We start from the raw sequence: 25,968 nt of genomic DNA, 5'->3' as shown, positions 1-25,968 counted from the left end.
TCAAGATACTTCATATTTTTATTGTCGGCAAAATAGACCTCATTTAACTACAAGCAACTGGATCAAAACATTCATTCTCATCACATTATCATAAACTTCAGTAACGTAGAGGACAGTTTGAGGTTAGCACTTTCAGGGAGGGGAGGAATGTCTGCTTTGAAATCATTGCAATATTGTTAGGAGGGAGAGGAAAGACACCTTGCAACAGCAAGGAATAGCAATACTGTTTCAGAATTTTAGGATATAAGTACATCAAAAAGCACAAAACTTGAAGCAAATCTTGAAGCAGCACATTCATGCAGAATATTACAGCGAAAGTGCTTTGCCTCTGTGTGACGGCAGTCACTGCTATTGCTGAGTCAGAGCCAGACTGCATTGAAACAGCTCAAAAGTTATTCCAGTGCCTCCCATTACTTCATCACCTGAGATTTACATGATTATACACTTCATGTATATATGTCCTAATGAAAGAGGCTAAGTATTCCACAATGACATATTAAATTTAGTATTTCCAACAACTGGTGTGCCCATTACATCTGCTGAATTTTCACACTTCTAATTTTCTTCTGTAGCTGTTATTATAAATTATATAAATATATAAAATTATTATAAAATGGTCTCCATCACTGATCATCAACAGAAGACTGGGGGATCAATTTACTATTGGTAAAATATTCTGTCCACTTTTGCACAAGGTCTTTTTCCAGGATTTTTTTTTAATATGCAAGTTGTTTTAGGAAACTGGAAGTCAAATTCCAATAGGAGCCAGTAAGAAATTTTTTAACAACAAGGGTGGTGAAGTACTGGAACTGTTTTCCCAGAAAGGTGATAGATGCCCCATCTCTGGAAACATTCAAGGTCTGGTTGGACAGGGCTTTCGCAACCTGATCCAGTTGAAGATGTGCCTGCTCAGTTTCTGGGTTACATGACCTTTAAAAGCCCTTCTATGATTCTATGATTGTCTATCCTATTTATATTATGCAATTCCAAAGTCAGAAAATCAATTACACAGTTCTGATGCTGCTGTATGCAGGGGTTCTGTGCAGGGAGTTTGAAAGCTAACTATCACAGGATGCAATTTTATGAAAGAAGGCACTTCCTTAAGAAAACCTGCTCCTGGCTTTTTTTCTTTTCTTTTTATGGAGAACAGGTACCAAAATCAAAAAAAGGCCTGGCACTGGTAAATTAGTTATGTTCTGCCTCCTGCAATGTCAAAGTATTGCTTTAATTTGCAAGATCAAATTTCTCAGTATTTATAGCAATGAAGAAGAATGCAAAATCAGAACCAGGGCTTACACAGCTTGTACTTCAAACTACCTTTAATTTTATTACTATTATTATTATTATTATTATTATTTTGTCACATGGGGGATTTCTTCTGTAGAAATGACAGTACATGGTTCCATTATAATTGTGTTTCAGTGGTTTTCAAAAAATTCTACTGTATTTGGGGCCAAGGGTAAGATGGGGAAATGGGGAAATCATCAGTTCTCCCCTTCTTCCTATTTCCTATTCGTTATGAAATAAAATTCATCTACAATCAGAGCAACATTTCACAGTTCTGGTTAACATATCACATTGCCCCCATTTCCAAAGATCACCAGTATGAAGGCCAAAGGTTTTGGGAAGGACGGACAGCACTTCAATGACTGAGACCAGGCAACACCTTCAATTCAATAACATGAGTCAACTCAAAAGCATACAGTTGAATTCCAGAGTGACAGCCCTCTGTCTGTCTTCCACTGGAGCACAAAAAAAATATACATTCAAGTAAGAGAAAGTGGCCATTTAAATAAATACATACGATTGCAACGATCATGATACTCATTACAGCACCTGCAAGTGAGAAGGTGTGGGAGAGGTTTGCAGTGATATTTCAATACAATCAGAAGTCCACTGGGGTCAGCTTTTTCATTGTCTGCTTTGATTATCACAGGGTGATTTGGCTCAAAGTCTAGCACTAGATAATAGTCTTTAATTTCTTAAAGAACAAAGTTGCTGTTATTAGTCCTCTTGGAAGGAAATGTTAAGACCGTGGATTGCTTTCTGCTTAACTTCTGCTACTGGAATGAAACTCCACACTCCTGAGGATACAAATAAAACCTGAAATGACTGCCCATTTCTCTGAATATTCCTTCATTTTTCTTAAAGTGGCCTGAGGCAGATGGTAATCCGACAGACTGGCACAGCATCATGCCTGGAAGGGATCTGTGTGGGTGCCTCAGTTGTTTACTGGATAGTTTTAGACTTTCAGAGAGAGACAGAGAGAGAGAATACCAGTTTCTGAACTGTCTCTGCAATAGCTCTTACTCATCTATCCAACATCTCCTCACCATTTCTTTCCGTGTTACATAGGAGCTCACTACTCAACCTTGATGGCTCAGTTATAAGTCAGGGAACTGTGGTCCGGAAACCTATTCTTCCACAGAAAACAAAAGACCAGCTTTAGCTTACTTTGGAGATAAATATCTCTGCTGAAATTTCACACTGCTGGAAGTCACCTAACCAGCTCATACACTCTCTCAATCTGAAAAGAAGTTCCCACTTCAGAATCCTCACAGGAGTAGCAATCACTTCTTCTCAAAAGCTTAAAGTGCATTCATGTGACAAAAAATTAAAACAAACAAACAAAAACATCCATCACCAATAAAAAATCCAAACAAGCAAACCAAACCAAAACAGTCCTGCTAAGCCAGAAATGCTGAAACTGCAGTTAATGGAGACCGCCTTTCTTCAGAGGGCAACATCTGTCAGGCCCTGAATGCCAGCTCAGTAGTTACAGTCCTTTTTAATCATCACAGTGTCAACCAACAACTACCTTCATTCCTGAGATCAGTTACAGGGTTTGTGGGGTTTTTGAGGGTTTGGGGTTTTTTTCTCTTCTGTACCAAATCATAAATCAGAACTTCAGTCATTCTTTGCTATGAGAGCATTGCAATTTTGTGAAACTGGGGGGAAAGATTATACTCTATGTAACAGTCTGGAAGAGGGCTTACTGATCACTTCTTCGTAAATGGATGAAATCCCATTGCAGGCTTCTTTTGATCATTTGCATTACACAGCTCAACAAGCCCACCAGCTCGGTGCAATCAGTGCAATTGCAGAGACACTTAGAAGTAGGAGAGAAAAAACTGCATTCTTTTATCATAGCACAGATGCCATGAACTGCTCACAAAATCTTCACCAGCAGGGTTCTTCAAGGCTGATGAATGTGTGTGGCATGATGGGGAGTGTATGAGCAGCTGTAAAAGACAACTGTCGTCGTGGCAAAAGGGATCCATCTGGTGGCGTGAAAATAGAGGCTTCTTAGACATCATAGACCTCCTCGTCCACGGCAGGCCCCACCTCTCCACAAAGCTGGCGGAAGGTGTTGCGCCTCAGGATCTCCCAGCCACGGTGAGAACTAGTTCTGGATGTGCTCCGTGACAGTGACAGAGCAGACAGATCCTTCTTGCACAGGGTGTCGCCATTGGTTTCCAGCTTTTCTGACCCTTTTTCATAGTTATCCCTATCCTGAGCCTTAAATGCCTCTGTGTAACGCATCATCTTGTGTTTGTTGGGATCAACCCTGTCTTCAATTCTGTAAGAGGATTAAAAAATATAAACTGAACGAAGTAGGAAAGCACCAGCTTATCAACAAACCCATCCAAAAAACAGGCCTACTGACACAGACATTCCAGAAAAATCTGCACAGGTAACTGATTATAGGCAGGATGCTAGGGGCTACTAGCACAGTTATCTCCTAGACCTTCATCCCCATCGACTTCAGTACCAATGTCTGCCCGTGGTTTCTTGTCCTTTAACTCATTTCCTGGTCGTGATTTGCCCTTTCCATTTTGCCAGCCGTAAGCAATTTGCAGACCTTGCATATATGCATATATTCATTTATTCTATCTGTTTTTGACTTTCCTCCTCTGATACTCTATGGCTGCTAGCCTCAGGATGTCACTCATCTCTGGCTGAACTTTTACTTAACTGCTCCACTTCCACCAATCCTTCTCTACATTACTTATCGATTGTCTTCTGAATTGCTATCCCACAAATAAATAATGAACATCCATGTGATTTGACAGAACTACATCACAGCAACACTCTTTTCTCACAGCATCCAGTGAATAATTGGCATTCCCAGTTATTCCCAGTGAATTTCTGGGACATTGCTCTTGCAGTATATTGTTATATTCCATGCCTTGGACTGAAAGTGTTGTATATTGGCACCACTTTAGGTCTGCTTGTCCTGCCCAGTAAATCTGAAAATCCACGAGGATCAATTGTCTGCAAAAACTGCAGAAGGTCCTATGCAGGACCAGGACTTTGATGATCCTAGTGGGTCCCTTCCAACTCAGGATATTCTATGATTCTATGATTCATATAGCCACCACTCCCCCTTCTGGCTCTATCAGCAAAAGATGGCACAGTTAGAAAATGCAAATGCCCAAAAGTTAAATCTTTTCTCACCTGGCATAAATATTGATTAAAATCAGAAATAATGATGAATTTTGTGTTATCTTGACTACAGACAGTTTTTTAGTTCAATGCATAAACTGAAATCCTGGACCTGTGCCTTTGCCACCTGACACAGTCATCATGAAGTATAACATATTTACTAGGTTCACACGAGAAAGAAATTTTGACTTCAATTATTCCTGTTCTGATTTTGAGTCATTCACAGGGCAACTCATTGCTTCTGAATGCCTGATAGATCAATACTGCCTCTGCCATTTCATGCATCCCAGGGACAGGGACAGCCAACCAAGCAAAGCAGTGAAGTTCAGTGATAGTCATTATAAGAAGTTTGAAAGAAAAATTCAGGTCTTATAACCTGTGCAGTTTCTGGGGTCTGCCCAATGTGACTACTGGATGAGAATGCATCAGTTGATTTCACAAGGAAATGCACAGCAGAGCTTTCTGAGGGGGGCAGTGCTCGTCTATCTATCAGTCAGAGACAGAAAAGAGATTGGGGTCTGTATTCTGTAAGGAAAGCACTTCAAACACTCCTAGACCACTGAAAAGGCTCGTTATTAACATCCATACATTGGGTTCTTCTTGTTGGATCCTTACATACACATGCCAAGAGAACTCACCTGAGGTACCATCGCTCTCCCAGCCCAAATTCCCGCCCACAGATTCCTGAGCGGGGCCAGAGGCACCGTGGCAGTTTCCGCTCCAACATGACAGTAGTAGCAACAACCTTTGGAATGAGAAAAAAGAGAAAACTCAGATGAATTAGAAAAATAATGAGACTCTCTTTCAAAAATATTAGTTCCATGAACACCAACCCATACCGTACTTTATTACAGCTCCTCATGTAATTAAAAAAAATTATAGAGTCTGTATTCCATTTCTTATAGGGCAGTCACTAATTTAGGTCTAACTGTGACATGTTTTGAAGAAGTAGTGGTGATCTTAAAACACTGCTCAATTTCTTTCCTTTTATACCTCAAGGCAATGAGTAGGGTAATTAATTGCAAGCTAGAGAAGAGAATAACCCACTTTAATTATCATCAGAACTTACCGCTGTGGCCACATGACTATGTTTAACCATTTGTCTGACTGCTTTCTCACAGAAAAGTATAGGAGATGGATTTCCTGTTGATTAGCTATAGAACTGGTTGCATTTCTTTGCCTTTTGACCAAGACAGTCAGGCCAACTTCTTTCAATGGACATTCCTGGCCTTCCTATGAACATTACCCCCTCAGTCAATCCCTATAATTATAATTTAACTCTCAGTTATACAGAAATGGGATTTGCAAAAACAAGATGCAACTTCAATTCTGTTTAACAAGAGATTCCCTGCGTAGGGAACAAACATCTAGGGAGACGCAGGCTGGACAAGAAAGACTGATGGGCTTCTAGCTGCTATTTGAAATAATGTAGGAATGCCCACTTGAGCTAGATTACCTGGGCTCTCCAGAGCTCATCCTGCTCGTGGGCCACCCTCCAGTGGGTGTCACCCATCATGGCAATTAACAAATTGAGCATAAGGAGGGTGGCAATGATGGCGAAAGCAAAGTACACCACGCTGTACATAAAGGGCAGGTCCACATCGTAGTTTGCAGGGCCATCAATGATAGTGAGGAACAGCTCAAAGGTGGTGAACAAGGACATGGGATAGTTGTAGAACTGCCCAAGGTTTTCAGGGTTCTCTGTCTGGAAGATGATGTAAAAAGCTGGAGGAGAGGAATCGGGAGAAAAAGAGAGAGTTTAACAACAGGAATCACATTCCAGGAGGAATAACAGAATCCTGTAAGAGATTCTGACAAAAAAAAAACTAGTCCGGGCAGGACATGCACGTGTTTCTACGCAAGGACAAATCCCTGATTAGAATCACTGGTCTCCATGATAAAATGACCCAAAATTACTTTGATTGTTTATTTATTTCTCAAAGTAGTGATCTTTTCATCCTCAAGGATATGATAAAACTATGTGTGTTAATCTAATTTTCTACAGACAAATATCATAAATGCAGTATGTTTTTAGACCTTGACTTAAAAATATATGGAATTATCTGAATTATCTTCATTTCTATTACCCTGGAAAGAGCAAGAATTGAAAACCAAACTCATGAGAACAGAAATCAGTACTGGGAAAGTGACCATGCTCAGAGAAATAGAAGCTAAACATCATCACCAGCTTTTCCAGATATTCAGAGGGCAATCAGAGATTAAATCAAAACCCACACTCTTAATTCATACCGAAGCAGCTGGCAGGGGTAACATATTATTATTTTCTCTTTGTAGACTCACCTGATGCAAAGCCCAATATCACCACAGCCATGAGCCAGCAAAAGCGCATAAGATCTCCAAATATCATCTGTAGAGCAAAGACAGAGCCGCCATAAGGCCCAAGTGCTCCACCAAGTCACAGTGCCACCCTATGTAAATCTTTTTGCAGATTTTAAGACCATGAGTGGACTAAAGGAAACTTTTGCACTAAGGAGAGAATGTGAAAGTTCTAAAATGCTCTGTGCAGACAAGAACTTGTTCATTTGACATTAACGCAAAATTAAGCAAATAGTCCTGAGGAAGAAAAAAGTATTCTTACAGTTCTCCCCATTTGCAAAGAGGTGTCAGGATGTGTGTGAATAGCCCATATTTGTTTGTGTCTCACACCTTCTGGATCATGATGGTGAAAGGTCCGAGCATCTGGAAGCCTCGTGCGAAGTACATGACATTGCACCATCCCAGCACCAGGGCGAAGGACATGGGCACCACCTCCCCAGTCGTGCTGGTGAGACGCATCACCATGGTCACCAGAATCATGCAGGCATATGTGATGCTGCAAAGAAAAAGAGACAGTGAAAAAATGTTCAGTAAAGGAAGTATCAGTCAAGTCATTAAGAGAAAGAAATCCAGAGAAGGAATACTTTAAAAACATGGAGAAAGCAACTCATCTGGCAAAAGAGAGCAGTGGGGAAAACGAGAGACAATATATTTATTAGACTTAGTGTTCTGTACTTACACAATTATGTGGAAAGGCCCTCCTAGGATTGTTTGCCCAAAGTATTTCGCTGCTCCAACTCTAAGGATATCTGGAATCTAAGAAAGACATCCTATTAACTTGAGGACTCACAGAGTTTCCATCATATTACTAAATGTCATGGCAACCACCAACATTCACAAGTTCTTAGAGTCAGCCACATCTCCTTTGATGGATCAACTTCTACATTACTTTAAAATCAGAATGGTTGAGTCAGGTGGGCCCTTTTTGGGATGAGACAGAGATTGCTGGAAAATCTAAGAATGCTTGGGCAGATTGAGAGACACGTCGCAGAGAGGTGCCTCAGTAAAAAAGAAAAAAAGACCTTCCTGGTGAATCAAAGCAGTTTGTTATAATTCACACTGTGCCAGTTGTAGCCTTAGCCCCAGAGTCCTGACTAAGCACAGGAAGAAGGACTTGTCCTCTGGAACATATCATAGAATTGAAACTCCACACTGCACTCAAGCTGAGGTCACATCAGTGCAGAGCACAGAGGGGACAACCACCTCCTTTGACCAGCTGGGGATACTGTGCCTGATGTACGCCACACAGGCACAAAGCTCTTTACAAGCTCTGTTTTATTTTCAGTTCTTCCTGTTATCGTGTTTTTAGTTTTCTCACAAATCTATTTCCTATTATAATAAAATCAAGTGGGGGATGGTGGAGAAAGGCTCCTGTTACAAGTCCATAAGTGTAACTGATCTCTAATTAAATATAAACTTTTCTGTTTATGCACAGAAATCACTTCACCCAGCACCCCTAAACAGAGGGATATTTATGGGTACTGGGTGAAGCAACATTTGGGAGTCAGCTGGACCATGGATGGTGCTAACAGGAACTGTGGATTACTCTGCAGACAGTATTTGAGAGAGCGACCAATCCTTCTAATTGCTTCTTCCGCACCTGGAGTCTTACTAGGACATAGTCACATTCTCTGTCTCATCTAATAGACACTGTTGGCAATATCTATTGTGTTGAAGTGTCGAAGTACTCAGCCTAAGCAAATAAGCCCTACCAAGTAGTGAGCACAAATTCATGTTTGTCTGTAAGTAAAATCTGCCTTGATGAAACTTGAAACTGTATAGCTCACTGTTTCTCTTACCTCGAGAACCAAAATTACTACAGCTCCAATGACTGTGATCAGCTCCCCCACCAGCCTCAGCTCATCCTCATATGCCACGTATGACTCCTGAAGAAAAGTTAATGGAAGTTACAATTAGATTTTAAAGAAAGTGAAAGTTAATTTAAAAAGAGGATGGGGGAGAAGAAAACGTATTGTTACTATAATAAACATGAGTAGTCCTGGCAATGCCAGAGGAACCAGCCCCAGCCCCAGCAGTGGAGAACAGAGCCCACCTCCTATTCCTCCCTGACAAAGGTCAGCTGGCCGAAAGAGGGGAGGAGGACAGCTGCAATAGCTGGGGACTGGGGAAGGCTTGGACTTTCCAGTTGAGTGGGTTAAATGGGAATTGCCCAATGGGGCTCTGACTCCCTACAGTCACAGTACCTGAAGCATTTTCTGGACATAGACTGTGTTGTCCCTGCTGCTGGTTCTGTTGCCTGTTCGGGGTTTCAGAGGCCGGTAGACGCAGCACATGGTGAAGCAGACCATGTAGAGGATGTAGAATAAGGCCAGGAAACAGAAATAGGGACGACCATACATGTTCCACTTCAGGCTCACCAGCTCCTTCACAGGTGTTAGGTCCAAGATCTGGCGTGCCTGAGAAAGAGCAAGAGAAGGAATTACTTGCCAAAAGTGCATTTTTTATAAACATCGTTCACAAATTTTCCTGAGAGGGTGTTAACAAACTATTCTCATCTACCCTATTCGGCATTAGAAAACTGAATTTACTTTGCAAAAGTGGAATGCTCTAGTGGGCATTGGATTTGCTCAGTTTGACAATAAAGAGCTTTGGAAAAAAGAAATATATCCTGCAGAGAACAGCTTTTGAGTACCAGTGAGAAGTACAAGAAAAGCATGTTAGATACTGGAATAAATTTGTCCTCTGTGTAGGAACATAGAACTGAGGATGACAGAATATTCCTGTTAGTAAAACAACACAAGTTTTTTTTATCAGATGTTTTAAAATAAGAAAACAGAAACATTTTTCTAAAAGATATTTGTACTTGCCTAATGCTCTATGGCTTATGTAAAAATACTACCTTTTAAGTTTCTGCCTTATTATCTGGGTGATAATTAACTGAATCATCTATATCAAGCCTTCAGCTTATACTAGAAGACTGACAGAGCATAAGTAGAAGAGACAGGTGTACTTTATAACTTACTTATGAATCTGAGCCACACATTTTATTAAATATTTCTAGACTCACTTTCTATTGTTTGTTTAGGGGACTATTGCAATAAGCAAGAAAGTAAAGTAAGTCAAATTTTTGTGACTGGGTTACTTTAAAGAAAAACTTCTTACTGCACTCTGGATGTTTTTCTTCTATTGCTACAATGCCCTGTTTCCTCTAAGTCAGCCAAAAATTGCTGAGTGAGCAAAGTGCAAGAAATGTTTCCATAAATGGACATGACTCTAACAAAACTCTTGAATGGCCTATGAAATATCCTAAAGGATTAAAACTGCATGAGAGAGAATCCACCTATAGGTGTCCTGGTTTCTATAGGAGCCAGTATTCTCGAATTCTTTGCATAGGAGAGTAAATTTCATTTTCATAGGGATGATACAAGTTTGAAGCTTACTATAATCTTCCTGTAGCTTAGTTCCCTTCTATTTCTTTTACTTTTCTTCCACTTCAAGATCATAAAATACATCTTAATACCTCTGTGTATATGCATTCCCCTTAATACAAGAGGAACCCACTTCTGACTGGGGGTTAAAGATGCTCCTCTAGTCCAATATTGAACAGGGAGGGCATGATGGGATGGGGTCACACACGGCATTCTTCTAGAGGAGACAGCAAACATTTTGGGCCAAACATATCAAATGCAAAAACGAATTACTAGTTATGCATTAAAAAAGTGCAAATGCACATATGTAAGAGCATTCTGGAAAATGGACTGTTATACCTCTTGATATTTGGGCACACCGTATCTTCTGAAATTAGGATTCTTGGATCTGCATGCACTATATGAACGTTTTGGGATAAGAGTGAGGCACAATATTCTGCTTTTTTTTTAGGATTATGGTTTAGTCTTCTAAAGTGGACAACTTTTAAGCTGGTTCTATTTTTTGACATGGACTGCTTTTCTCTGGATTTCCATATGTATCACCACTTACAGAAATTTAGAGGATTTCACGTAAGAGCAAATGAGACCTCCACAGACAGCAGCTCCATAGCAAAGCTCTCCAGAAGCTCAAACTTTTGTTAGAAGGGTTTGACAAAATTTTGATAGATGGAAATAATACAGGATGGGCAGAACTGTGCTAATTGAAGTGTCTTCTGATTCATTTCCTGTCCTGTTAGGATTATTTAAGGTCATTACCACTGATAGGGTTGTGTACCTTGAAAGTCCTACGGAGATCTATCAAAGCTTGCCATTACACTCTGCTATTTTTGTCTTATTAATCCCTTTATAGGGCTTTTGACCCTACAGCAGAGGTAATTTGCCCACTTTGTTTTGAGTCATAACCTGTCATTAAATGAAGGGAATAATAACAATGAGTGGTTCCAAAACGCACTCCAGTTTAGGATTTCTGAATGCACTCCTGTCTCACAGGGACATTGTGAGAGTTTATCAGTACCATAGGTACAGGAAGATACTTGCTAGAGCTACTCTACAGGTTCTTAGTGTATCTTTGAGCCTAGTGAGAGAAAACCCTTTTCTGCAGTTTGTTCATACTTGTTCTTTCAATAACTTGTAATTTTCACACCTCAGAAGAAACTGTATATAAAGCATCAGATGTAGCCAGATCATTAATAAACCCCTACACTTCATGTATTCTCTGCAGCTCGTGGTACAAGGTCCTTGCTCTATGGATTATATCAGTGAGCTCAAACCTTCGAACTCATCATTCCTCTCCATTGATGATCCCCACGGTTTGCACACAGAAAGCATAAGGTGCCCACGGTACCTCTCTCTTCTTGGTGGATACAATGAGCTCAAGGAAGGACTGATCTTCAGCCCAGGAGTCAATCTCTGTGATATCATACAGCACAGTGGTCAAGGGGCCAAAGGACCAGAGATTCTGCTTCCGCTTCTGCATAAGGTATTGAAACATCTGAGGAGAAAAGAAGGGAGACAAGGATATCAGAAGCTTTCCAGTATATCATGTCTTTGCAATGAGAACAAAAAAAGTTCTTAAAAACCCTTAATTATGACATATTTTCCTTGAACTTGGTAGCTGTTGAGGTTCCCATATCTCCCAGGAACAATTACAGCAGGTTAAGAAGTGGAAGGTATTTTTCTGATTCCTCTTTGATTATTAGCTCATGCTTGACGTAAAGGATGAGTGCTTTTTACTCTAAATTCTAATCAAACTGCTAAAGTTACTTGACACAGTTATACCTCCTGACAATAGACTTCAGATGGAATTACATGTTGATTAGAAAAAAAAATGTTTTAATACTCTTCTACAAGTTCTCGAAAGAGACGTGTGACAAGGGAAATGATCCTGTCCCTTGTGAATCTAAAGAAGAAACACCACCCTTGCTTTTCATTGAGTGGAAGGATGAGGGTTTACATTAAATGCTAAGATTTTGTCTATTAATAAATGCCTGTGGATACCTGAAGAGGTTTCCCATGTGTCACCTTTAGAATAATGAAATCTAGACAACCAAGACAATAATTTCAGTGAGCCTTTCAAAAAATTGCTTTGTCTAAATCTGTCTGTTAATACCTCTTTAACTCAAATGCCTCAAAAATTGGGGGAAAATATCTATTCTTTAAGCACTAATTTCTTTCATTAAGATAAAGAAATTTCTTATAAAGGGTTTTTGGGACCTACATAAGACTTCTGGAAAAAAATCTTGTTATGTATCTTCTACCCACTAAGAACATGCACAAACTCCCTTGCTCTGAATGATGTTATTTCAAGGTCTCCATTTCTCTTTTGTACCGAGGTACCGGTGTCACACAAACTCACCACAGTGTTGCCCTCAACTCCAGCCAATTTGAATGGAGTGAGTCCCTCATTGTTAGGAATCAGTTCAAGTGACCCTGGTCCCTCTTTGTTCCTGTCATAGGAAAGTATCAGGCTGTACATGTGGCAGGCAAACGTCTTATTAGGCTGGAGAGCCAGGATGTGAAGAATAGTGTTACCTATGAAGGAAGCAGACTGGATAAAGTATCTGGAATAGCCCAGCCCTGTGCCAAGATTGAGAATTGACTGATGGCTTCTATTTTCCTCATATCCCTCATCCCACAGCTGTTTCTAGTGAGAGAAGAATATTTGTATGCACAGACAACAGTCTGAATTAAAATGTCCAGATCCACTCTATGCAATTCACTGAGCCCCACAGCACATACCCAGAGAATCTTGAGCTCTAATGTCAGCTCCATTTTCAATGAGCAGCTGCACAATTTCCTCATTTCCCACACAGGCAGCAAATGATAAAACATGCTCTCCTGAAATGAAAGGAATGGGGAGAAATAACGTTAAGAACCCAGGAGGTAGAAGAGGTTGAATGATGCTGAGGGAAAGCTATCCATGCTATGAAGCCTTAGGAGATGAAAGGAGGACTTACTTTAGGGAACTTATCAGTTTCCTGCCCCTCTCCTCATAGTACTCAGAAAGGTTAAAAAGGTTAAAAAGACCTGTCCCGCAAAACACTAATATGAAGAAATGTTCTTCTCAGGGGTTTACCTCCATAAGAAGATTGACAAGTAATTTGCTGCTAGGAAGACACTAAATTACAATTTTTATACAATATATGCATTTATTTGCATACATGCAAATCTATAAAATGTGTACTATTTATATTTACATAACATTTACATACTCAGAGGAAGTCTTACTGTCTGCTAAAAGGTGCGTGTCTGACGACACTTGGAGGTAGGAGCCCCTGTTTATCCACTTTACATGGAGACTACAGTAAGCCTCCCCATTCCCCCTCACTACTCTGCTGGTTTCCTCCTAGGGCAGCAAGGGAACAAGTTAAGGCTGTACCAAAATAGAAAAGGTTCTGGGAGCTGCGCCTGAAGAAGTGCCCAGTGGCCCTTGCTGTGCTGGCATTGGCTCCTCTCTTAAGCAAAGCCTTCACCAACGTGGTATTCTGGTTGGCTGCTGCAATGTGGAGAGCCGTCTGCCCTGCAAGAGACAGAAACAAAACCTTGTCTCCCAAGAAAGCAACTGCAGGCTGATCGGCAGCCCCCAGTTCACATGTCAGTCATGGTAAATGGACAGCAGCTAAAGGAGTTAGCTTTGAAGTTATCCCTGTTTTGTGCAAAGGGTTGTCCTAGAGATTTTCCAGAGGTTCCACTCTACTTAAATCTGTTCATGAATTTATTAAAACTGACTTTACAAATTGCCAAAAAACCCCAACAGAGTGCACTTTATAGATTTTTTTTCCTTTTGAAAATCAAGACTTGCCACATTCTTCTGGGAAGCAAACAGAAAGTTATGAGATTGACTACACTTCCCTTCATAAGAAATGAAGATAAGGTCAAGAAAAAACTCCCAAAGATTTCCTCTAATCCTTCAAACTAGGCTTTAGAATTTTTAAAACCCCATCATTATTATTTTAGTGGCTTTGAGATTCAGACTGGAATTTCTGTGTACTCAACCAGAAGCATTCTTTTAAAATCTGGATAGGAGTTTAGCCTCAAAAGCAGTGGCCACATTCCTCGTTTTCTCAACCAAATAACTACTTTTTCTCCTTCCAGGGGAGGTTAGGCAGATATCCCTTTTTTTACCAACGAGTATGTCAGAAAGCAAACTGTACATATCCTTGCAGTGCCTTTCCAATCCCTTGCAATTCCCTCGTCGAGGCCTTTGCATGTTTGCACATGTGTGTACTCAAGTTTAATATAATTCCACCTTCCAAGAAAGGTCAGAAGCCATTTGTATGTTGGTTTAGCTGTGTAACAGTTTAGCAACATATTGAACCAGGAGCAGTATAAGCCAATTTCCTAAAAGTGCAGGTAGTACTTCCTCTCCCCCCCTTCAGGGAATCCTGCCCATCCTCTTCCCCAGTGATATTACCTTCATAAAGTTCTGATGTCATCCTCTCATTGATAAGCTCAGGAGCTGCTTCCATCAAAGCCACTGCTGCCTCCAAGTTATCATACATGGCAGCTACATGAAGAGCAGTCTCTCCCACAGCACCTAAAAAGAGTAGAAGTATGTGAATTGTCAAGACATTCAACTGTATGGGACAAAAGCAGAAATAGATTTATTGAGGTGGGAAATTACGGGAGTGCTATGACCTCCCTTCAGTAGTGCCTGGTACAGTCACAAAACTGCACAGTCTCTGTCCTTCACTTCAACAAAATCTGAAAACTGAGCAGAAACTTCAGGTGTTTGTAAGTTGATGGCCGACCGCAGGCACGAAGCAAATGAGCACAACCAAGTCAGAAAACTCACTTGGTTGCAAAGTTGCTGACACCAATTTAAGTCATCATCTGACTCTGCTGATGCAAATGTTTTAGCAAACTTACAAGCTACTCATCGTAGGAAGCTCTTGCCTTGCACGGAAAACCATTTTTCTCGAGTAATCCCAGTTACCTCTCTGATAGATATCACATGTTCCATCAGTGAGAAGTTTCCTAATGGCAGCAAGGTCATTCTCTTTGGCAGCCTGGAGGAGTGGGGATTCCCAGATCCTGTAGTCAAGAAAAAGCGGCTGATAAGGAAGAAAGTCAAACACATTGTGCCTCTCTCCAGAGCTAGCGTGTCCTTTGCTCGAGATAGTTTTTATCTTGAACATTTTCACTGAAAAATCACCAATGCACATGTGCCATCTGAGGTATTCTCTGAAGGCACAAAAAAAGAACAGGAAAAAGCAGAGCAGTGCTATTCTAAAAACACACTGAGGTTCATCATCTCTGGGCTTAATGACACTGAACCGTACGGTGGCAGCAGAGGGAAAGACAGGGAAACAACCAAAATGTTTCTTGTTTTTATAGCTCACATTACGAGGCACAGAAATAGTGAATGATGGGTCACTGAAGCCCTCCTGCAAGCAGGCAGTTATCTCAGGAGCCAGAAAAAAACAGTTGTTTCTTCACACAGCACAGTAAATTAAGGAAAGGTCATCATCTGAATTGCTCCCATAGTGGAAAGAAAAGGGCAAACAAGAATTCCATCTGTGTTCCGGCAACACTTTCTATAATTAAGAGACTAAGCTCTGAAATGTCGTTCTTCCATATACAAAGTTATGGAGAAAAATTTGACAGCTTAGTTATACTATTTTTTCTCTAGTGCTGAGAGAATTGAGGAAATTTTTAAGAACTGAAATGTGTTCATGCCCTGGGAAAGAGCACGCACACAAACAAGTTCCAGACAGAGTGGTTCACTTATAGCTGAAGCATGTCCTTGAGTCTTCCATGAGGATCTGCATTATTTGAGTATATCCTTCGGGCTTGACGAAGAATTTATAAGTACAGCCACCAAACTTCACTACAGCAAGGTCTTTGGAAGCAAACAACAGGTCAAGGGAGGTGATCCTCGCTCTCTACTCAGCTCTGGTGAGGCCGTACCTAGAGTCCTGCATCCAGGTCTTAAGATCTTCAGTACAAAACACATATGGAGCAACTGGAGAGAGTTCAGCAAAAGGCCACAAAGATGGTTATGAGAATAGAACATCTCTCAGATGAGGAAAGGCTGAGAGAACTGTGACTGTTTAGCCTGGAGAAGAGAAGGCTCGGGTGATGTTCCTATCAGTTTGCATAAACACCTGAAGACAGTTACCTGCAATGTTCGTTCAGCATCCAAACAAGCTTTGCCAATGCTCAAAATCATGAGTTGGCCACACAAAAGTAAAAAAAAAAAAAAAAAAAAAGTCTACAAAATGGAGGTAAATATTTCTGTTATCCTTAAATATTTTCAGGTTTGTCTTGTAATTCATAAATTAAAAAGTGGTTTGGGGTGGGCTTTTTGATTTTTTGATTTTATACAAATAAAGAATTATAAGTATCCCATAGTCAGGAGATAAAGATAAAAGGGGAGGAAAGACACTCAAACCAAACAAAAAAATTTATGTCTCATGAGTTTTCAGTATGAAATAGAAAGAGACTCCTCTCTCCCAACAGGAAGACTTCAATTTTAGGTCTTTGTTTAAATTAAAATTTTGTGCTTTTATCTCACCCCTGCTATTTTCTAGTAAAGATGTTTAATTTGATGTTAATTATCTAGCATGGCTCAGGTCAAGCTGTAGCATGTGATGTGGAATAAGTCAAAGGATTACAGTAGAAAATGACAAATTCAAGCTGATATGAACAAGGATAACACCAGCCCTCATTTTTCTACCAGCCTCTGTCTATCCCTTTACTACAATCTAACAACTGCCAATAGTTGTCTTAAGCACACACCCCCCAAAAAACATGTGGGACAAACACATTAGTCAAACCATCTACCTGCAGATACAGTAAATGCTTCCTCCTGGTGATGTTCCATGTATTCTGGTATTATTTAGTTACAAGATTTTGGGGGTAAATACTCCATAAAGCAATAGGTGCTTTGCATTAAATGGCAACACTGATGTGAGAATACATTACCTGGGAATATAACGCTATTATAAGCCACAATAAAACCCACATCAGAGACACGGAGAATTTAAATGGCCCATTGCAAAAAATGTTTTCTTATAACTCATGCATCGTAAGTGCAGGACAGTTTAACAATAAAACAATAGGAAAATAGGCAACATGATTTCTGTGCCTTACAGGAATATTCATTTTGTGCTTTAAATTATTCTTTTATGGACAACAGGATCTTGAATTAAAAAAAAATGATATGCCATTATTCAGGACTTAACCCACTTGAAATGTGAGATTTCTGCTCTAGTTTGTAATGGAAAGACACTTTAGGCACTTGAGAAATCTTGGGGGAGAAAGCAAAACAAAAAATATCAGAATGACACAGATCAGTAGAAGTCATTTGTGTAAGTGTAAATTAATGGACATGGGCTACAAGTAATAGAAGCATAACTGAACATCATGTTTATCATTCCACAAAATGAGCACTTCCTGTCACCAAAAACACCCCATTATCTAAGTTACTAGAAACTAAACTAGAAAACCCCTGAAGAGCAGAGGAGAAATAAAAACATTCAGGATAAAAAGAACCATCCTCAACAAATCAGGGAGCCATTCTGAGATATTTTTATGTGTCCTTCACACTCCTAGTTAGGGAAGTATTCCTTCTATAGCTTACTCATGCGTCAGTTTCATTAGTAACTAATGACAAGATGATTTGATGAGGAGATTGCATCTAGGATCAAACAAACAGGAACTAAATAAAGAGGAACTCCAAGCAAAAGTCATAAGATTCAGTGTTAGTAAAGTCAGCTTGCCACCTCTGCCACTATTTTGGCTGAGAAAGACTTTGTGTTCCGGGAAAATATAAGTTACAGAGGCAGGAAGTGGGAAAGAGGTGGGGTTTCAATAGTATAAACAATGCTACAATTAGTATGTTGATGCTTTACTGGGTAGGCCTTTGTCCCTCAAATGACCTCAGAGAGAAAGAAGGATTGGGCAAGAGATGACATGGGAGGACACAAACACAGTACCTTTTTCTCAAAAATTACCAAAGTTTTTGTAAACTAATTAAATCACATTGGTGCTACAAGGAAGGCACCTAAAAATACTATGCTCAGCTTTTGGAAACTGAGGGGAAAATTGTCAAACATTTCTTCTTATTGTAGCAACCTCCAACTGGGCTTTAAGTGCCAGAGATCTCAGGCCAAAGAGCAAGCCAGAAGAGGAACCCAGAAATGTTGGCAAATATCATGGCACACTGCCTGCGATGTCTCAAAGCTTCATGAGTTACATGCTTCTAGCATATGCTTTTGCTCTTGTTTAATTTTCTGTCTCATAATTGGGGAAACATTTTACTCTCATTTAAAACATACCGTTCTAATTATCAGCTAATTTTTAATACATTACAGCAATGTACTCAGCATATAAATATCAAAAACGACGGGAACCAAATTTGCTAATATAAAAGATTAAATGAAGTCACCTGAATTTAGAACCTTCAAAACATTTTCAATTATTTAACTTCTGCATATTTAACCAACTTTCTTCCTGACAGATCAAACACAGCACGAATTTTGCATTTTACTACTTGGGCCCCTTTTTGTGTCAAAGCAGCAGCTGGCAAAATCTGCAACTGAAGTGTCTTAACAGAACTGCCTACAGTAGATGCTTAGCTTCTGTAAAGTACCATTATGTCACTGAATGGTGAGGCTGGCTTTCAGAAAATGATTCAGCAGACATCTCTAGACACCTTGAGAAGATAATTCAGCACATCTAAGTTAAGCGGCTGTTCTAATCCTGTTCATCCCCTTCAACAGTTACGGAATCAAGGAATACTAAGCTCCTGATTTACCCAGCTAAGTTAAGTTTGTAACACTACGCAGACTGGATGTTGCCTTAGAGGATCAGTTTAGGATAAGCACAGCTGCACAGCAAACCAGTAATTCTGATGGGCAATGAGAACCACTACAGTATCCACCTGGATGTGCTCCTGAGTTCTTCTCACTGAGCTAAGGCATGTGTCTGAGTGGAGGCATTTAGTGAGCCTTCATCGTGCGTTACTATTGGACAGTTTTCTTCAGAGGTGATTCAATGACGTGCTCGGGAAGCCGTGAGCTGTTTTTCCAATATAGGTGAGGGCAAAACCAGGAACACTTGAAAATCCATTGTGAAACAAAGAGAAGATAAAATGTAGGTCAGATTCTGACTGAGGGAGTCATGTAAAATGTAGTTCTAAACAAGGTTAAAGATTTCACAAGCACTTTCTGCTGGTTATATGTATGCTTTTAGGTTTACAGCTTCTTAAGCACTTTGGAGTGCAGCCTGCTCGTTTCACTTATGGAGAGGTAGAGAATGCAAAGACTAGTAAATAAGTCTTAACTCTGTTATAAAAAGAAGAATTTGGATTGCTATGGTTATTCTTTCAAAACAGAGAAATTTATTAAATATGTGAACTGTCTGGACAACAACCAATCTGAAGCTTCTATTTCAAGACTGAACTCACCAGGAATGCAAAGAAACATCTCTTTCTATTCTTCCCTTTTCAGATTCTACAACTTCCATCATTCACTATATGGAATTTCCCTATTGTTTGCTTTAATTTAAGCTTCCTTCCAGCTTCAAGCTTTATTCCCATAGAGAGTCAGTTACTGAGGTTCTAAAGCAATTATTTTAACCTTAGCTATAAATTCATCAGCAGGATATTATTTTAGCTTTCTCCTCTTTCCCTGTTGTGCTCAGAATATCCGTGGTCCAGAATGCATCATGAAATTGCCAGGGGAGATTCGTCTTCTCCCTTCCTTCTGCTAGCACGTGCATGTAAATGTATGAAAGCCTTCAGGAGAGCAGAGGGCTGCTCAGAGGAAGCTAACCAGCTGAAAGAGGATCAAAGCAATCACCTAGCAAGATGCCAAAGAAGGAGTTAGGGAATAATTGCATGAAGTGAAAAGGAGACAGATAATAGGGGCTTGGACAATCAACAGGGTCAGCAAATTTCTTCAGCGCCAGCAAGACTCAGCAAATTAACTGGAACCCCTTGCTCATGTATGTCAAAGCTCCTTCAGCTGAGAGTAAACAGAGCTTCTCTGAAAATAAATTAAACAGGTTAATAATTGCCAGTGTTACTAGACAAGAAACTGATAGGGAATTCTTATCCCTTCAGATATTTAGCTATCTACCACACAAAGCAGTAGAAATCTTTATCAGTTATTTCCAGCAGGGCATTATCCTTGCTTTAACTTCTTTTTTTTCCTAATTCTGCACCTGAGACCATCATAAGAATAATCTCATGCTAGAACTGTTTTAATTGTTCAGAAGTTGTTAGTTGTTATATATTATCACTGAATTTCTCATAAAACAAATTTGTTCTCTGATGTATAACCTCATTCTGCATCAAAACTTCCAGCCCTCCTCAACAGGGATTTTCTTGCAGTTTTATTCCAGGTTGTGTTCCTTACCCTGTGTCTAATCATTTTTTTCTAACGGCTTTTTAGTGTGGGGTGGGTTTTTTTCAGGGTACAAATTTCATGTTTTCTTCTTCAAAAGGAAACCTATAGCCAAGTTTAGGAAGTCAAATAACTTCCTGAATCTATGAGCCTGAGATGCATTTTAGGCTGAGGTTGGGTGTGTGTATGTCTGTGCATTGCTGGGGAAACACGGATTCTGAAGGACATTTGCACTTGTGAAATTAGGGAGATCATTTACCATTATTAGTCTCAAAACTTCCACTGGGATGAAGGTGTATCAGCAGAAGAAAAGATCAGAAATGCTGCTATTGATGCTTTTGATTTTATGTTACATGCAGCAGCAGATTTTTCAGCCAATTTTTCTGTGCATCTTGACTACTCAGAAGCACTGTTGTTGCAACAAGCTATAAATTAAGTGGAATTGGAAGCTGGCATCTTTATTTCACTGTCACCTTTGGGTGCAAAGGAACTAATTAGTACTTACAGGCATTGTGGGCTTTAAGACAGCACAATCCTATGTCAAATTCTGGGCTGAAAACCCAGTCATGTTTTTTAGACAAATGAACAGCCAAACTATGGGGACATCTCATTCACTACCAGCTTGAGAAAGATTTATGTAGAAGCTGGAGGCTCTCTGTGTCCCTGTACAACTCTTCAACAATCCAGTTTACCAGCATTAGGCTGAGCTGCTTTTTTATTTGTGCCACATTTGTTTTCAGGGTAAGCAAAGCACCTCACTAATATGTCTGGGACACTAAAGAGCCACCAAAGAATTTGGAAACTAAAGGTTTTATTGTGGCATCTTTGGAATGACCATAGCTCTCTGCAAGTTAGGCAAATTGTTCCAGGCACCTCTAATGTGTTACTTACTATTTATCAATCAGAGTTATGGATACAGGCAATAACAGGAGGAAAAATACTACATAATTGTTATAATTTTACAGGTACTGGAACCATATACTCGCTCTAATTTATATATTGCTTATTTTTTATGAATAGTGCAATTCTCATAGGGTGGAATTTCTAAAACCACATTCTAGGAGGAATTTGTTCGTGTTTCCTTAGAAACTCTTGCACTGAAAATAATTTCTGGAAGATCTATTACACAGTGACAGACCTGTGATTCTTCTTCACCTCTATCAGGCCCAAATTTTTATAAGTATTTATCTCTCTGTTCTCTGTCTTTATGAATTATGTCGAGGATTTATGTTCATATGCTTCAGGCTGTGTAGATCCCAGATCTTGCTTCCAAAGATGATTCTAGAGAGGACATATGAGATGTGACCTCTGTCCCTGGGGTTCCACATTGAGCTACAGGCTGTTTAAAAAGGAGAGTCATCAATAGAGAGAAACCAGAAGATTAAGGCCAAATAAACTCAAAATCCTCTATAAGGTTAGGAGATTATATGGCATTTTCTGAACCTGGATTCCCCTGGGGGAATATTATGCAGTGCAATATTAATCCCTCTCTGTGAATAATGCTGAGATCTAGTGCTAGTAAGATTCAAATAACTGTTTCACACAAAGAAAGAGAATGAATATCAATGCCAGGTGGTGACAACTACCAAATGAGTCAGTTTTCAGGTATTATCACCAGTTGTCAGACAGAAAAAAAGCCTTGTTCTTCTCTCGCAGACTTTCTTTGTGCAATTAGAGAACACCAGCTAAATAGTAACATGTTTACCACTGGCTTTCAATAAGACAATAGTAGAATTGAATCACTACTAATTACTGTATGTATTCCAACACCATTTTCACTAAGAAGAACTCAAGCTGAAGCCACAACACTGCAGTTCTATACCACAAAATGACAGGATGCAGCAAAAGCCCTTTTGGTTTACAACAGTTTTTCCACAAAAGCAGAGGTTTCATGAGAAGAGTTCCCATACACAAGTCCCCAGAGAAGGTCTTCTTGTTGTGTTTTTCTATCTGTACATAACTAAAAATGTGAAAGCAATTAAACTCATCCCAGTCCTCTGCAAAATGTTCATTTCTTTTCTCCTCAAACTCTAAGCATCTCCGGGGACAAGAAAGGAAAGAGTAGGATAATAAGAGGAAGAACCGCCCCCTTTAGGAAAAGAGTTTTCACATATTGGCACCATGTAATTTGTGACCAAATAGGAAAAGGCTAATTTGTGTTAGCTGAAACATGTGGGAAACATATAGACCTAAAATGGTAGGGAAAATTGTGTCCCAGTGCAACCCTGATTTCACAGACAGTGAATATTGTACCCACTACATGTGTTTTACAGAGAATTTTGTAAAGAAACACAGAAAAATTAACTTTGGGGCCAGTGGGATTGCACTATAGTGATCTAAGAGAAGATTATGCAGAAGGGTTTATATGACTAACAATTTTTCTGCTTTCCTCTGTCAGTAGCAACATGGAACCAACATGGAACCAAGTAGAACCGAGATGTTCATGGGCCTGTAGCACCATGACTAACGAGGACTAATGAGCAAAGAGAAGGTCCAATGGCAATCAAATGGCCAATGTGAAAGGGAGCAACCAAAAGGAAGGGGCCAAACCCTTCTTGGCAACAGGAGATGGTAAACAAGGGACTGGAACATCATCGATATGTATGATTTTGGAGGTTCAGGTTGAATATTTAGGAAAAGAAAAAAAACATTTTTCACTAGGAGGTTACTACAGCACTGTAACAGGTACCTAAAGCTGTGGTGGAGTTTCTGTCCTGGGAAACTTTCAAGACTGAGCTTAAGCAATGTGATCTATTGCTGGCAATAGTTCAGCTTCAAGTGGGAGGTTAGATAGAGATCAGCAGAGCTTCTTTCCACATGTGTTTGGCTTAAAAATATGAAGATACTGTTATAATCATAAAAAATTATCATAGTACAATTTACTGCTTATTGGTATTAATTATTAGTATATAATCAATATAATTAATTTAATATATTAATATATTTGGACTTCTATTTTCTGCTCATTTGGATCTTACAGAATCTGCTGAGAACTTATTTTTCAGTTACCTGTGATGCTTTTCATGAACACACCAAAATGTAAACACTTCAGCATTCCACAGAAATACTATTGTTCCCATTGTCCCTCCCATTTTAAGTGTATTTAAGTCCCATTGCTCTGAAGCAAACTGGAACAGGCTTTGTTACTCAGTCAGAAGTTAGATCATTATATAGTTCTTTCCCTAAAGATGTACTTTTGTCCCTCTTAAGATGCTTCCTTGCATATTTCTATACATATATGTGTATATACATATACATATACATATGTATAGATAGATTTTGTCCCCACAGATGTTCAGAGTTATGTGTCGAAAGAAAAAACAGATTTTACAAGCAACTGGAAGCAATTTGTTATTTGAGTACTGCAGCACTTGTGCATGCAGAAATGACAACGAAAACCAGATCCAGCTGTATTTCCATGAATAGTCCTACATTTCTGTGTGTGGAAGGAGCAACTCTGGACAGCAGTAACAAACAGCCTTGATTCAGTGTTCACTTGGGAAGACACAGGCATCTTCTGGATAACCTAAGGTCTAATAGGAGTCACTGTACTTGTTGACACCCAGGTCATAGGGCTGAGCAACCACAGTCTGACCCAGAAGGTGACTGACCCCCAAAACGTTCAACAACATTAAGCCTACTCTATCCCACAGTTAGAGCAAACTTTAGAGAAACAGAAAGCAAAATCCTCACAAAAAAGTGCCACTATTTCAGCTGACTGCAGCCTATACCTCACACACACTCCTAATAATAATAATAGTAATAATGTTAATGATAATGATGACAGTAATAATGATAATGATAATAATAATAATTACAAACAAACCTTCATGCATTTTCCTGTGAGCTTTACCAATGAAGCAGGAAAGACAAGAGAATACATTATTAATCTGTGACTGAAGTCCTGCACTCAGTGTAATTCAATTGCAACCTGGTAAATCTACCTGTGAAAGCAGATAAGATTGGAACTCAGAAGCATTCCACCTTGAAAGAAGAAATCTGATAGACAAGAGTGCTCCAGGTTGTTTAAAGTTTATCTACTGGCAGAAAAGCCTAAGGGGAAAGAGTGAGAATCAGCTACAGGGAGAGCAGCAGAAGAAAGGGAAGACAAGAAGGCTGAAGTGCACTGTACCTTTTCTGCTGGAGTAAGTAGATTTCATCCAGATGTTTATCCCAGGATTTTTTGCCTTGCAGCTTCTGACTTAGTCCATTCCAGATCCGGGAATAGAAGGGATTGCTCTCCCCAAATAAAGGTACCCCCATATCACGTCCCTTTTTCTCTCTTGTCTAGCTGCCTGAAAGCCTGCAATCCCCACTTTGGAAAGAAGTCAGGAAAGGCTCACTGCAGGTCACCACTCCTCCACCCTCAGTTACTTACAGAGGAGACTGTCAGTCAGCTGCATCAGCTGATCAAAGTACATGTAAAAACACAAAATAAAATCACTTGTTCCTAGCAGACCATACTTGAGCCTCATTAATCACTTAGTTTCCAAAATAGCCCAACCCAAAGGTGTGTCTGATTTAGAAGTATCTTGCCAGCAGCCTACCCCTCAAAAAGACCCTGTACAGCACAGAAGAAGTCATACACAATCAAAGTCCTAAGCTTCTACTATTTTGATTTTGAAATCTAGAAGTTAGAAGCAATCATTCTCCTTCTGTATCTCTGAATTCCTCTGGAAAGCAACATGTAAGCAATTTTGAAATAGACAGCTGAGCAAGCCAGGCAAAACACCTTTAAGGTGAGTGAACATGTGGGAACGTGCCCTAAAAGACACAGGGCTCTAGGAAGGTAGCAGAGAGGAGGACGCACCTCCCACCTCAGCTGTCTGCAAATCCCATTAAAGAAATTATCGTTACAGACTCCACCTTCTCCACGTAAAACAAAACCACTTTACTCCACCAACTGGAAGAAGAGTTTATGTAGATTAATATGTAATCTTTACAATATTCCATTTTCATTTAATGTTCTAAAAACTCTCATTATTTCTTCACATTTCCTCCAGAAAACCAGCATTTAGGAAAGGGATGAAAATTTCTATTTGACAAAAACTTTTTTCTTGTTTAACAAAAACTTGATTTTGGTACAAAAAACCATATTCATAGTCAGGGGGTATTTGTCTGCAAAGCAATAGACCAAATATCAAAATGAAGAGACAAGATATCCTTCTTTGTGTGAAGAAGCTGAAAGCTATGAGGGAGAAAAGAAAAAACAAGAAGTAAGAAAGAGAGAAGAGAAGAGAAGAGAAGAGAAGAGAAGAGAAGCAGAAAGCTCCTAATTTCTAATCTTCTTTCCCTAAAGACTTGTCCTAATATTCTTGCACCTTGAATCAAAAGAAATATCCCTTCATTCCTACTCCTGCTGTAGTGGAAAACAATTCTGTTCAGGGTGCGTGGACCTAAGCAGAATCAGTAGGTAAGGGAGAAAAGTGTGTAAAGTTATAGGA

General features: G+C 39.6%; 1 protein-coding gene across 1 annotated transcript; it reads right to left on the bottom strand.

Annotated features, from left to right (window-relative positions):
- LOC121666177 (transient receptor potential cation channel subfamily V member 5-like) lies at window positions 1–25,298 on the bottom strand. The gene is made up of 15 exons (XM_042031384.1): window positions 24,657–25,298; window positions 15,109–15,206; window positions 14,587–14,709; window positions 13,552–13,692; window positions 12,912–13,010; window positions 12,529–12,704; window positions 11,518–11,664; window positions 8,988–9,200; window positions 8,583–8,669; window positions 7,463–7,539; window positions 7,114–7,279; window positions 6,748–6,814; window positions 5,903–6,171; window positions 5,085–5,191; window positions 1–3,580 (listed from the first exon to the last, which is right to left on the bottom strand). Exons 1-15 carry the CDS (start codon window positions 24,785–24,787, stop codon window positions 3,307–3,309), a joined length of 2,175 nt encoding a protein of 724 aa, XP_041887318.1. The 5' UTR covers window positions 24,788–25,298; the 3' UTR covers window positions 1–3,306.
- Window positions 25,299–25,968: the final 670 nt, after the last annotated feature.

The sequence above is a fragment of the Corvus kubaryi genome, unplaced genomic scaffold (assembly GCF_017639235.1).
Source record: "Corvus kubaryi isolate FWS band 111438036 unplaced genomic scaffold, C.kubaryi_AGA036_p1.0 37341, whole genome shotgun sequence".
NCBI lineage: Eukaryota > Metazoa > Chordata > Aves > Passeriformes > Corvidae > Corvus > Corvus kubaryi.
The sequence above is the reverse complement of the archived record's forward strand: the minus strand, read 5'-3'. Positions and strand labels throughout refer to the sequence as shown.

What these genes read in the sequence shown, in the direction of transcription:
- LOC121666177 (XM_042031384.1), bottom strand. Translation starts at nt 24,787, where the DNA reads ATGGGGGTACCTTTATTTGGGGAGAGCAATCCCTTCTATTCCCGGATC. An exon ending in TAGAGCTCAAGATTCTCTGG is followed by an intron (nt 12,705 to 12,911) that starts GTATGTGCTGTG and finishes CTTCCTTCATAG; the next exon opens with GTAACACTATTCTTCACATC. An exon ending in GGGCCTTTCCACATAATTGT is followed by an intron (nt 7,280 to 7,462) that starts GTAAGTACAGAA and finishes TTTTCTTTGCAG; the next exon opens with CATCACATATGCCTGCATGA.